Source organism: Gadus morhua, chromosome 2, assembly GCF_902167405.1.
Source record: "Gadus morhua chromosome 2, gadMor3.0, whole genome shotgun sequence".
Lineage (NCBI taxonomy): Eukaryota > Metazoa > Chordata > Actinopteri > Gadiformes > Gadidae > Gadus > Gadus morhua.
Genome location: NC_044049.1, coordinates 4,126,686 through 4,141,402, shown reverse-complemented (window position 1 = coordinate 4,141,402; position 14,717 = coordinate 4,126,686). Strand labels below are relative to the sequence as shown.

At 46.7% G+C, this 14,717-nt stretch overlaps 1 protein-coding gene across 1 annotated transcript in view; it reads left to right on the top strand.

The window, feature by feature from the left end:
• Positions 1-14,717, top strand: part of grin2aa (glutamate receptor, ionotropic, N-methyl D-aspartate 2A, a) — a 111,160-nt gene that overhangs the window by 71,430 nt on the left and 25,013 nt on the right. Inside the window, exons 5-6 of the mRNA XM_030347046.1 lie at positions 7,010-7,124; positions 12,452-12,654. Coding sequence (XP_030202906.1) covers positions 7,010-7,124; positions 12,452-12,654 — 318 coding nt within the window. The remainder of the gene's footprint in view (positions 1-7,009; positions 7,125-12,451; positions 12,655-14,717) is intronic.

Here is a 14,717-nt window from a genome sequence, read left to right as displayed (position 1 = left end):
AGATTGGTCGAGCCTAGGTCAGGGCAGATAGCCAGTCTCGGTTGTTGGATCAAGAACTGTAGTCTAGTTAGATTAGAGACAAATTTAGTCATGCATCCACACACAAACACTAGTATGCACGACGTACACACGCACATACGCACACTCACATGTGCTCGCGCACACACACAGAGACACTCACACACACACACGCTTAATGGAAAAATATACAAACCCATACAGCACAAAAGCTAGACCTTGGCACATGGACACACACACACAGAGTGACGCATGCAACTTTCATGAATATATTTTCCCAAGAACTAGAAAGAAGGGCAACAGGAAATCAAACAAAAGTGAAAGATGGATGATAAACAGAGAGCAAAATGGAGCCTGCCAGCAGTGCAGCAATCTGACCAAGTGATAAATTTGGCACCCTCTGAAAAAGCAGGTGTGTGGTTGGGTGGGTTTGTGCGTGTGTGCGTGTGTGTGCGTGTGTGTGTGTGCGTGTGCGTGTGTGTGTGTGCGTGTGTGTGTGTGTGTGTGTGTGTGTTGTGCTTTCTGCTTTTGTGTAGGGCTTTGGGTTAAAAGATAAATAGCTCCTTGCAGGAGTGTGTTGTGCCATGACAGATTTACAGTGTGTTTCTCACTGACCTGTGCCAAACAGTAGGTCTTTAACAGACCTGAGCACTTATTCATCACAATGTGTGTGTGTGTGTGTGTGTATGTGCGTGCGGGTGTGTGTGTGTGTGTGTGTGCGTGCGGATGCGTGTGTGTGTGTGTGTGTGCGTGTTTGGTGACTGTAGTTTGTTCTGACAGGTAATTATAGTTTTCTCGCCCAGATATACGAGGGTCGAAATTCGGTTTGGATGCGCAAGCACACACACATACTCATTCACTCACTCATATTCTTACTCACTCACTCGCACATTCACTCACACATAGTATAGAGACCAGGGAGGAGCTGTCATCTATGCAGTGTAAAGCCAAATATAGGCACTTTGCAAAGAGAGGAGAGGAGAGGTATCGATATAACTATAGATGCATTAAAAGAACCCTAACCAAACTCTCGCTCTCTCATTCCTTCTCTCCTACTCTCTCTTGCTCTCTCTCACTCTCGCTCTCACACACACTTTGTATTGTGGCAACAACCAAATTAACCTTTTACATTATATAGATCTAGAATCAAACAAATATTATCAAGCTATTCAGAAGACCCAGAAACAAACACACAAACAGTGTGTGACTTCTACCCACACGTTTCTTGCATGGCGATCAGCCAACGCGTAGTTATTGTATTGAGTGCCTAATTATTGCACGATTTTAGAGCCATATTCGATTGAGAGACCCGTCTTTTATTTGGATACATTGCATATAATATATACACAGACAGAACCCACAGTTTTGTTAGTCATTGGTGCTATGGCTGAGTACCTCAGCGGAATGATTCTATCTGGTGAGGCCTCCGTGGTCGTTTCATCTCGTCTCTTTTTTATCTCGCACGCATTGGCGCGCTCGTCTTTTGTGTTTTTTCGCGCAGTCGGGGGATGGATCCGAAATTATCGCCGAACACATTTGTGAGAATCTTTGATACTTCAATATTTCCACATCAACAGTCCCCCCAGGGCCCTTGCCTGGTGTGGTCTGGTTAGATCTTTGGTTTGTTTATTCCTTTTGCTCTAGCCTTCCATCCACACAACCCTCCCTATCTGCTGCTGATATGATGCAGGGAGAGTATAAGTCTGTCTTCTTTAAGATTTCAAACTTGCAGGTTGTGCCGCAGGGTAAGCAATAAAAACGGAGGAATTCATCATAAGGGGAGTCTTCCGTTTCCACTGCAGTACATGTCTCACGCAGGACAAAAACCCACACCACATGCACGCGCGCACTCACACGCACGTATGCGTGCATTCAAACATACACATACGTTATTTATATCTTTACCATGAGTGGCTGCATCTCCTTTTCCTTCTCTCTCTCCTTGCCTCTCTACTATTCATCCAATCTCTGTTTCCCGCTTTCTATTTCACTTACTATGGCTCTTCTTCCTTTCCCCACTCCCTCTTCCTCCCCCTCCTCCCCCTCCTCCCCCTCCCCGGCCCCCACCACCTCCTCCCTGATGAACGGACTGATAAGAGGGATAATGAGGAGTGGGTGTTTGCACACTGAAACTCGTCGCCACATTTGGAAGGAGCTCGGTGCCGGTGGCTCAGGGTTGCTTCTAGTCGTCGGCCACTCGTACCTGGTCCCACCTATGTGTGCCCCGTCTCCTAGCAACCCCCTATCTGCTGCACCTGTTTGGTGGGCATCGAGCCCGGGTGCGGACAGAGGCAGATGGACGTCTCCCCTGCACACACACATTTAATACCTATTTAAGACACACACATACAAACACGGACAGAGACACAAACACGCGTAACATGCTCTTGCGACGCTCCCTCTTGAGATTCATCTCTCGTCGGCGACTGTGACCGATCAATGAAAAGCTCTGCCTGTCACCCATGTCTTCCCACCACTTATGAAAACCTACAGAGCGTTGGGCGGACTGTACGCAGTGTGATCGGAGCATGGCGGAGAAGCCACATGCATACAAACCCCTACCTACACAAAGCCAACCATTGCCTAACAATGTCCTGGAACGTCAGTCCCTTTCTCTCATGTTCGAACACCAATTAGGGCCAGTTGTATCGGAGATCCAGACGTATAGCAGAGCTTCTGGGGAGAGACTGGCATAGAGAAAGTAATTTGCGCGAGTGGACAAAAATGTCAGAAAATGGATATGAATGCGTCTTTTCTATAATGGCATTCCTACACAGTGTTGATTTAAAGCCTTTACAGACACGTTTTCTCACAACCTTGGAGACCGGACAGGATTTTCTAGCTTATCTTCCTACCGGGATAAGTTAGCCAGGGCTGGCTTTTTAACTAGCTGACTAGTTTGCTGTTTGCTAGCCAATTACACACTCACAGATCCCTCCTCCAGCAATATGATTAGTCCGAACAGTGTGAAGTGAAAGAAAATGGAACCCAGTTTACCCAGCTTGTCTGCTTATAAGACTAGATTATCAATCTACAGATCAGAATATCATTTTCACCATCATCTCCACATGGCCTCTCAAATTTGTGTCAAAAGATAATGTTGGCCTGCTCAAAGCTTCTGAGAAGGCCCCTTAGTTCTCTCTTGCTTATTTGAAACTTCTGGTTAGTAGACGTTGGTCGCCCAGCCGCCCTGACGCAGTCGGAGTGCCACCCTCCACTTTGCACTTTACTACTGCTGCTAGTTACTCAAGAAGATAATTTCGATTCATAGGGAAAAATCTCTCTGTATATATCACTCCCCCCCCCCCACCCCCACTGTGGGAAAATTGAACATCTAAAACTGTTGTTGCAACACAGGCCACTAGAGGCTGCAGATGAGAAAGCTTAGATAGTGCAGGTTTATGACATACTTATTTTTATATGCTTCAGGCAAAAGAGTCAGCCCCCCCTAAATGTCCCGGGTTCGGTGAGAACCAAGAGGTATTTTTATGAGGTGCAGAGGAGGAAATATAGTGGTTATAGGCTGCCTCCTTCACAGCTATTGGGGTCAAGCAGGAAAGGGAACTTTTGGTTTTTGAAGCAATATGGGCAGTTCAGGTTCTGAGGATCAGGTTGTTACGACATATATACTAGAAGGTATGAGTCCCAGGGGGGATCTTGGGTGAAATGAAAGCATCTGAACGTGGACGTGAACCCTTTGTCCTACTCGGAATAAAAGTCGTCTCTGTGTTCTGAGCTACGCTGGCTTTACAGCAGTTTCCCCGCGAGTAATTAGATGTTAAAGTGCATTCGTCTGATCGTGTCGGGCACTACTTGGGTCAGACGTCGCTTGTCGTTTGCTGTACTTTTGCATCTTTTGCACTTTACTTCGTGCATTGTGTTCAAGGATGGTTGAAGGTTAAGTTTGCGTGTGACATCAACGCGATTGATCAACACTGAGGCTCAACCGTAAAGGTGACTCTGAGGCTGAAAATCCCATTTGGTGTTTGCACAACAAATGCTTATGCGCTATGTCGATTCCTCAATTGGCAAAGGCAGCTGTGTTTCCAGATGTGGAAGCAGATGGTATATAGATGACTTCATATTACAGTGTACACAGTATCAGTGGTTTAGTGCTTACGGGTGCAGAACTCGGAAAATAGCGGTTTAGCCAGTTTAGTCGATACCGTGGTGCACACACATACCAATGACGCACCAACATGCACCAGCTAGTGTGTACATGAACAATTATTTAATGCATTTAGAAATCTTTGTGCTTTTTTTATTGAGCAAATAATTTAAATCTGGACGATAACAAATGTGAGATACAGAGATGGTTTTTCAAGACAAGAACTGTGCTATCTCACTCAATGCATTACTTATGACCGCAGATATCATTATACGTGATGATGCCAAAGCTCCAGGCCTTATATAAGGGGCCACATGTTGCGCACGAGTCGGTGACGGTGATGACGAGAGACAGACAGCAGGATCTCCTGTTGCACTTCCACTCTGTCAAACCAAATGGGTCAGAACAGGGAAACCTTAAGGGCCCTTTTATGTTTCCCAGCGCCTGCGCCTTCCTTGAATGGTCTCCGACGAGGAGAGGGAATAATCGGCCGCATGCAGGCGCCAGAAAGCACTGCAGCCGGTGTCTTTTCCATGAGTAGTTCAGCCTTTCTGTCCGGTGGTTTCCGGGAGCCTTGGCTTAAATATGTCAGCACTTTGCAGAATAGTACCGCAATAACTGTTTCCAGGACTACCAATCAGAGATCACGTCATCTGTCATTCGCCCAATCGACGACAGACGATTGGACGAAACTACCGTCCGTACGATACTTCAATGTCGGGCTGTCCGATCCCAGTAGTCCGAGTGTGACTCATCGGAGAGGGGGGCCGCAACAGACCTCCCAGTGACTTTTTTAAGACGACCCGCCACAATATGTGTGGCGGTTATTTATGGCGGTGGTCCGCGGCCCCAATGCAGCCGGGCTCCTCGCGGGCCCCGTAACATAAGTTCCCTCGGCTCTCACAGACCCCTCTGTGATACTGTCAGTCTTGACAAATACCTCCGGCGCCTGGCCTGGGCTGGGGCCGCAGGGAAGAGGGGGAGTTAATCATACCAAAGTGAGGGTGCATTTCGCTGTGTGTGAGATGGAGACAAAGCGTCTGAGGCTGTGTGTGTGTGTGTGTGTGTGTGTGTGTGTGTGTGTGTGTGTGTGTGTGTGTGTGTGTGTGTGTGTGTGTGTGTGTGTGTGTGTGTGTGTGTGTGTGTGTGTGTGTGTGTGTGTGTGTGAGTGAGTTTAAGAGTGTGTTTCCTCTAAAGATAAGTGGGCTGCGGTCCGAGAGAGCAGCCCTGCCACCAGTATTGATCGAAGGGGCTGCTTTCTATACTGTAGTCTTCGGTAATTGGGTTCAGTGCAGCAACTTGTGTGCGTTTGTGTCTTTGTCAACGCGTGTGTGTGTATGCGTGTGTGTGCAACAACTTTATTAGAGTGTATACTTGTGTGACTGTTTGTGTATGTGTGTGTTTGATAAGGAGGTATCGACCCTATAGACCCTCCATTCGGGGGGTGTTAACACCTATAGGGAGATCAATCCACCAATCAAAAGGCTTTCTTCTTCTCTCTTGGGCAATGGCAGTCCCATCAGATTCTAACCCCCAACCTTCCTCAATGCCCCCCCCCCCTCCCCCCGTACCAATTACACCAGAGGGGACGAACTTCTCATTCTGCTGTTCGTTGCCGCCCTTCCAACTATGCATATTTTGGACAAGGCTGCGTCTCTGCACACATGGTCACTTCACACTTACACACGCGCATGCACACACATAGTCACTTCACACACACACACAGACACACGCACTTACGGTCACTTCACACACACAAATACATAGACACACACACACACACACACAGTCACTTCATACGCAAGCACACAGACACACGCACACACGGTCACTTGACACACAGACACACGCACAAAAAACACACAGACACACGCACACGGTCACTACACACACACACACACACACACACACACACACACACACACACACACACACACACACACACACACACACACACACACACACACACACACACACACACACACACACACACACACACACACACACACACACACACACACACACGCACGCACGCACAGTCACTTCCCACACACACACACACACACACACACACACACGGTCGCACAGATTGCAGTGTGAGGCGTGAAATATAAATAGTTCATTTGACAGCAAAAGGGCTTAAAAAGTACAGCATGACCCAAAAGCACAGCTCCACATTGCACATATAGGTCTGATTGACCCGCTGTGGGATATAGAGAAGCCTTGGCCTATACATTGGATTCCAGTAATAGGGTTACAAGAATGCATGCACGCACACAAATTAGGAGTCAAATTAGAAATTGAGAATATGCGTTCTCTCCAGTATGCAGACCTCACAACTAATACTAAAGTTATGAGAGGGAGAGAGAGAGGGAGAGGGAGAGAGTGGATGGGTGTTGATGATTAATGTGGGAGTCTTGCGAGTCCTAAGAATATCTTGCAGATGCCCTCCATCTTGGCTAATGTGACCTGCCATGTAGGTCACTCGTGTGTGTGTGTGTGTGTGTGTGTGTGTGTGTGTGTGTGTGTGTGTGTGTGTGTGTGTATGTGTGTGTCTGTGTAGGGTGCGTACGATGTGCTCCTATTCCACAGTCATGTGTCCGTTTGACCACAAAAATAAGATGAACTAGCGGCAAAATATAACTCATCCATGCAAAATATGTGACATGAGTAGCCACCTGCTAATGTCATTATTATTATTAATATTATGGTCAAGTCCTCATTGTGGATCCAGGGACTGATTCTCTCTCTCTCTCTCTCTCTCTCTCTCTCTCTCTCTCTCTCTCTCTCTCTCTCTCTCTCTCTCTCTCTCTCTCTCTCTCTCTCTCTCTCTCTCTGTCTCTGTCTGTCCCATGCTCCCTTGCCCCTCGCTCTCCCCCACAGGTTCATGTTGAACGTGACCTGGGACGGCCGCGACCTGTCCTTCACCGAGGACGGCTACCAGCAGAATCCAAAGCTGGTGGTGATCGTGCTCAACAAGGAGAGGGAGTGGGAGAAGGTAGGGCAACGTGTGTGTGTGTGTGTGTCTGAGTTTGTGTATGATATTGCGTCGGAAAACTAGTTCACGCTAAAAGTTCAAAGACACTCTCAGGTTCATCCAGAGTTGACGACTTTTTGTTTTTGTGTGTGTGCATGTCTCTGTGTGTGTGCGTGTGTGTGTGTGTGTGCGTGTGTGTGTGTGTGTTGTTGTGTGTGTATGTGCAAATATCTCTGTTCCAGAAAAGCTAGAAGGTAACACAGTGAATAATATATGTATTGCAATTCTTTGTTCTCTTATTAATCGCACAGCCATCTCAGTTTCGACCTTAGCACTGCCAACGAAAATTGATCAATGTTTGCATTGAACAAAAAAAAACATATATATTGTGTTTTTATTGTCTGCATGCGTGGCCAATGGCCGTCTACACCAGAATGTATGTGACTGTATATTTGAATGTTTAATCGTTTAGAGTATGTCTCTGGAAGCCCCTCAGCTGCTTCCTGTATGAGCCAGAGTCCCAGAGTGGCTCCGTGGCCCTTGGCCAAGGAGTCACAAAGGGAGGTGCGACATTAAAGTCACGGTAATGTTCTCCATTGTTTCAAAAAGGCAAGGCGTCTGCCGGCCGCTGCTAATGAATGTGTAATCGAGGTCCCGGCAGAACGCGTCTGGGAATAAAGACCTCGGTTCATGAAGAGAATGAGCCTCTCCTGCCCCTTCCTTTGTACTTCCTGTTGAAAGTCACACTCAATAAAGAACAAAGGATGTTGGCAAAATAACCCCGCAGTATTCACACCCTCAAATAATATTACAATTACTCCGAGATGAGGTTTGGATATAACGCAGCCGCCGCATGTATAAATGATGGTCTTTATAAAGGGCCTAAGGGTTTTCCGTCAACGTGGAATGGACTTTAAATGGTGGCCATGCATCTTCATACCTTCTGTCTCGCGACCTGATGCTGGCTTTATTACCCCATGTGTCTCAGCCCATGGAGACGGGGGGGGGGGGGGGGAGATGGATACACATGAGCCAGTCCTGCGTAGTTTCCACTGAACCAACACCTTTCGCTCATGCAGCTCATTCAGCAGAATGAGTGTAATTAAGACATCTTGTGGTAGACTCAGAGCTGACTTCTTATTCGCGGTCGATGATGAACCCAAGGATTAAAAAAAAGCGAACAATATATTACATTACCTGGGGGGGAAATGTCATATAACACATGTTACATTTTGCTTCTTTCCTTCGTCTCTTTGCTTTCGTTCTTTCTTCCTTTGTCGTTTTTTACCCTAACTGTTTATACACCCTGGTCTCCACCCTGCCCCGGCTCCATTGTGGATCTCTGGCTTCTCTCCATCTTCATCTGTGATTCCTGTTCTGATCAGAGCAAACACCTCCAGCCCTGTTAGTCAGACCTCCGGACCCCCCCCCGAAGCCCGCTGGTGGGAGCCTGGTGGACATGCTCCCTGTAGTGTGTGTGTGTGTTTGTGGGTGTGTGTTTCTTCGTGTGTGTGTGTGTGTGTGTGCGTGTGTGTGTATTTCTTCGTGTGTTTGTGTGTGTGTGTGTGTGTGTGTGTGTGTGTTTCTGCACACACATTTGTTTATTTTTGTTTGGTTTCCAGTCTACCTATCCACAATCAATCCTGTCAATCAATGCGTCATACAAGCTCATACTTTGTATGCCACAACCACACACACCCACACACACGCGAACACACACGCACACCGAGTAAACTGTGTGTGTGTGTGTGTGTGTGTGTGTGTGTGTTGTGCTGGGTGGAGCCTAAGTGTGTTCCTGTGAACAGCGTGTTTGAAATCGATTGACACCCCACCTCCCGTCACCCTACCCGTGCTAACCAGTGCTTCTGCACAGAGGGGAATAGAACCGAATGTGTGTGTGTGCTTGTGTGAGTGTGTTTGTGTGTGTGTCTGCAGTGCGCTGCAGTTGGAGTGAAAGCAGTAAAAGGCAGACAGTTTAGCTTTGTTTGTGTCGGACTGAAGAGCTTCATGGCCGAAAGATGCACAAATAATTACACACACAAACACATTTTCTTAAGTTCTGCATGCTTGATTGATAAAGAGCATTAATTCATATCCCCCCTGTCCTTTAGTGAGAGAGAGAGAGAATGTACACCAAGCTGCTGCAGTCAGCTCCTTCCTTCAGAATATATTCTTCACCATCTCCTTTTTGGAAACCTTATCTTCCATAAGGTCAGGAATCGATCAATTGTGGTGAGAAACTGTTTTGTCTGTGAGACCAGATTGGTAGATCCCTTCCTTTCTGTCATGAGTTGTAGGTTTCTTGTTGTATATGTTCTTACCAAGTAGGAGTTCTGATATCTTGTTATTTTTGTGTCCTCCAATGCAATTTAGCTTTTTGGAGCAGTGTTGCCACAATTGTCAAATGTTTTTTTTGTATATATTCATGCATACATATTCAGAGCTTGTGGTGCCGCATTCGGCTGATCACAAAAATGTCTGTACTTAAGAATTAGAACAACGAATGCTATCGCTATGTCTCAACTGTGGCTTCACAGCTCCTGCTTCACTCCTGAGACTGGTTAGCATTAGTAAGAGGAGGCCATTCCTCTCATCTCGGTGGATATGATCTCATCATGCAGAGAACACCTGCAGCCCCCCACACACACACACAAACATATCCCTTCACCGATCCCTCCTTCAAGCTTCCCTGATGGCTGATGACTACACACATAGGCACAAACTCACTCACGCACACACAAACACACACACACACACATGCAATCAAGCGTGTGCACACATGTGCATGAACGCACAAACACACACACGTATGCACGGGGCCTTTAACGCACACGAACACAAAGATATGCACACATTTTCAGAAACAAACATGCATGCACGCACACACACATACACACACACACACACACACACACATTAACAGACAAGTACCCACTTGTGAAATTTGAAACAGCTGGATTTAGGCAGAGATACAAATGAAGTCTCTCCCTGAGGACGTGAAGGTCATACACACACACACAAACACATATACACATACAAATAATCGCACATACACAAACACACAAATGCACCCAATCACAAATACACACACACACGCAATCACACACACATACACATGCACAATCACACAGACACATTCACAAACACACACACACACAAACAGACACACAATCACATAGACACAGAAGCACACGGCATGCCACACAGACACAAACACACACACACAAACACACACACACACACACACACACACACACACACACACACACACACACACACACACACACACAGTGAGCATGCGACAGTGCTTCAGATTGGGCGCGCTGCAAGAAAAAGCTAAATTAAAATGCTAATTTCACTGCCACCTCTTCACTAACCGTTTAATGACTTGTTCTGGTGTGTGCGTGTCGTGGTGGGTATGTGTGTGTGATTTAATGAGGTGCGCTTCTGTCAAGGCAGCCGGGCCCCCATGCTGCAAAGGTGGTCCGCACGCCGTTCAGCCGTCAGTGTCCTTTCATGCCCTTTCAATTCCGTACACTTCCCCACTTTTGTTGCTGCCTCCAAGCTTGCCATGGAGTCCTTCGATTCCCCCGCTGCCTTTCTGTGTCTGTGTCTTGAAGTCAGATACACAGCCTGTGTATGGCTGGTTGTTGTCCACAATTAGGATGATATTGTCTGTCTGCAACGAGCTCACGTATAAAAGCTGAATGCCACTCCTCCGGTTCTTCCAGAGTTGACGAATGTGAGTGTGTGTGTGTGTGTGTGTGTGTGTGTGTGTGTGTGTGTGTGTGTGTGTGTGTGTGTGTGTGTGTGTGTGTGTGTGTGTGTGTGTGTTCAAGGTTGTATGTGTCGCTACAGGGTTCAATGATTCCCACTCTATTCTGCTAGAACTATTGACTGCACTCTAAAGAGTTGCTTAGTAGCTGAAGTTACAGCGACGGAGAGACGGAGAGAGAGGGTGCGGGTGGTGGATGAAAGAGAGGGGGGCGAGGGGTGGGAGAGGGGTGGAGCGATGAGGGAGGAGAGGGAGGAAGAGAGACGAGGGGTTGAGGGTGAACATTAACAATTGATAGTTTGAGTAAACCCTCAACGACTGCATCTGTCTCCTTTCTTCACACACACGCAGCGCACACACACAAACACACACACACACACACACACACACACACACACACACACACACACACACACACACACACACACACACACACACACTCGCATACAGACTCACACTGACGCACTCGCACAGACACACTCACACACATACTTTTATAAAAAGCATCCATAAAGGGTGCAGCAACTTTATAGCTCCAGAAATCCAGCTGAATAATTGACTGAAAAGCGTTGCCATCATTCCATCATTCCTTTCTCTTTTCCTTTCTCCTTTCCTTTTTTTAAAGCCTTTCTTGTATCCATGTTCTGTATGTGTAACATGTCACATACATCTAGTTCAATCCCACCTTGAGTTCAATTGGTTGGTTCTTGACTTCCTCTTGCATCTCCCTTGCTGCTTTCAGGGATAATTGGGCGGCTGAAAATCTTCAGCTGCAGTAAGACCCTCCCAGCCTATTCCATCCTAACCAAGAGGCAGCAATGAAGCTCATGTGGAAGACACTAACACATAGTTCCTATCACAAACTATAGGTGGTTTACAGTAGAGACCAACGTGTAGTTCCTATAACGACCTATAGGTGGTTTACGGTAGAGACTCTAACATGTAGTTCCTTGAACGACCTATAGGTGGTTTTCGGTAGAGACGAACATGTAGTTCCTTTAACGACCTATAGGTGGTTTTCGGTAGAGACGAACATGTAGTTTCTATAACGGCCCAAAGGTGGTTTGTGGTTAAGACTACCAAAGGGTCGAAACTAAAGTTACAAGGAAAGTGTAGCATTCTGCGGAGCAATGGAAACCGATTTCTAATCAAAAGTTTTTTTCTCAGAGAAGAACATGTTTTTGTGAGCAAGAGTCTCCCTCTGATTGGCTGGCTGGGTTTTTTCAACAACACAAAGCAGCGGCTATATTTGGAAACCAATCACTGCCCATTGAATATTGTATGACGTTTGGCCAAAGACTATTCTGCAAAGCGGACATTTATTTCCCGCACTCAACGTACCAAATATGGGTAGTTCCCTTCGCTAGTCGCAGAAGAAACGTCAAACAATGACGCTCTGAAGAAGTCAATTCTCCATCCTCAGAACAGTCTTGCATCACGGGCACCACCTCCACATTGAGTTTAGTCTATGATCCCCAAGAACGACCCCCCCTCTAAGTGTACCTACCAACCCCCCCCCCTCCAACAGCAACAGGGCCAGCGCTGATTCTGTGTCCCTGTGGTCCTCCGCTAGATGGGGAAGCTGGACAACCGCAGTCTGACCCTGAAGTACCCGGTGTGGCCGCGCTTCAACTCGTTTGGCGACGCCGAGATGGACGACAACCACCTGTCCATCGTCACGCTGGAGGAGAAGCCCTTCGTCATCGTGGAGGACGTGGAGAGGCTGACCGGCACCTGCATGAGGAACTCGGTGCCGTGCCGTAAACACATCAAGGAGTGAGTCCCCCCGCCCTCTGTGTGTGTGTGTGTGTGTGTGTGTGTGTGTGTGTGTGTGTGTGTGTGTGTGTGTGTGTGTGTGTGTGTGTGTGTGTGTGTGTGTGTGTGTGTGTGTGCGCGTGTGTGTCTGTCTGTCTGTGGTGTGTGTTCGGTGTTTTTGCGATTATTGCAGTTTCATTTTCAGTTTCAGTTTCATGCATAGACAAAATGTAAAGCCTTTTTAGGAATAACTGCTTGATTTCTTTAATTTATTTTTGCAAATGATAAAAAAGAACACATTAAATATCGGCACAATTGATGCTAGATCAATCACAGCGGCTGATATTTATTCTTTATTTAGATTTATCAGGTTACGGCTTGATCAGGTCGGATAAAATGATGATCTGTTCGGTACTGTGCAGGAATGATTGAGCAATATTCATCAACATATCATCAACATATAACCATTGGATACATTAATTATTGACCTCTTCTCCGGTCGATGGTGAGGTGCCATCCCTTATCTAGTGAAAAGTTCATCCAGGAACGAGCACACTGATAAAGTCTGTCAAACTGTATTTGTTGGATATATCATGTGTATCTATATAATATATATGTATATGGTTATATTCATCACCACTGAACCGAAAAGCAGATATGTGCATGAACAAGGATGCACAAGAGCATTAAGTGAGCCCAGATGGACAGATAGATGGATGTGAACGTCCATGGCCGACACGAGATGTGTACACATTTACAGAGTCATCAGACATTATCCATCACTTATATACATAAGACACTATGCATACATGTTTAATGTACACATGGAGAGCGCTGATGAAGGGCTTACGGGGACCATCTCCAAGGATGAAGACCCCCCCCCCCCACACACACACACACACTGCCACACACTGCCACGGCCACATGTCCATCCTCTCACAGGCCAGTGGGTCTTGAAGCAATAAGCCACGAGAGGCCGTGCTTCGCAGTGATTTGAGGACCGCTCGGGGCCGTTGTTGGGAACAGGCAAAGCGTTGCTAAGGCGGTTAGCGTACACTACCTAGTGATTATGATTTCACAACATTCAAACACAGCAACCTAAAAAATACATTTCAGGTTTATGTTTATTAGCATTTCATTTGGGTTAAAATGGATACTCGGATGCATTCTGTATTTTTTTAGATTAATGTAATTGAAAGAACTAAGTCGCTTTCACTCCGGAGTCTCCGGATCTTTCCAGACCACAGAATCTGTGCGTCTGTGGCCTGTTTTCCGTTCCACCATCTCAAGGAGCTGTGTGTTCCAGGCCATGCAGTGCGTCACAAAACGCTCACCCAGAACACGGAGCTAAAACGGCTCTGTCCTAGATCCTGCCTGCCCCGCCTCCCTAAGCTGCGGCTCTCTGAACACACAAGCCACTCCCGCTGTTCTAAACGTGTTCCACCGTCCCTGCCACGCCTTCTGAGGTGAACCGTGATCCATGGTGCAGCTCGGATAGTGAGGGTCAGTGTTAGCACGATGCTAACACTGACCCTGTCGTTTAAATCGTGACAGGGTCCATTTGAGTTCGGACCCACTATTTTTATTAAGTACAATTTAGTACTGCCTTTTTTTAAAAGGTTTTACATATGATACAATACAACTTAAAACTCTTGTGTTTGGAAAAATCTGGAGGATCTCTCCTCCTAACTGTTTAATTTGTGATGGTTTAAGTCCTGCACTTCACACACAGTCCTCATTCAGAGAGCTGCAGTTGATCTGACGCATCGATTCTAGTGGTCTGAGGACTGATGTTCCCTCTCCAACCACTCTTGATCTCCATGAAGGTCTCTCTCTCTCTCTCTCTCTCTCTCTCTCTCTCTCTCTCTCTCTCTCTCTCTCTCTCTCTCTCTCTCTCTCTCTCTCTCTCTCTCTCTCTCTCTCTCTCTCTCTCTCTCTTTCTCACACTTCATCACATGTAGAGGAACTTGTGATTCGGTTTGCTCTCATGAGGGTTATTGACCCAACACCCACCCACTCTGAAGCTCATGTGGAAGACGCTAACTCCGACACACACTCTTTCACACACAGACACACACACACAC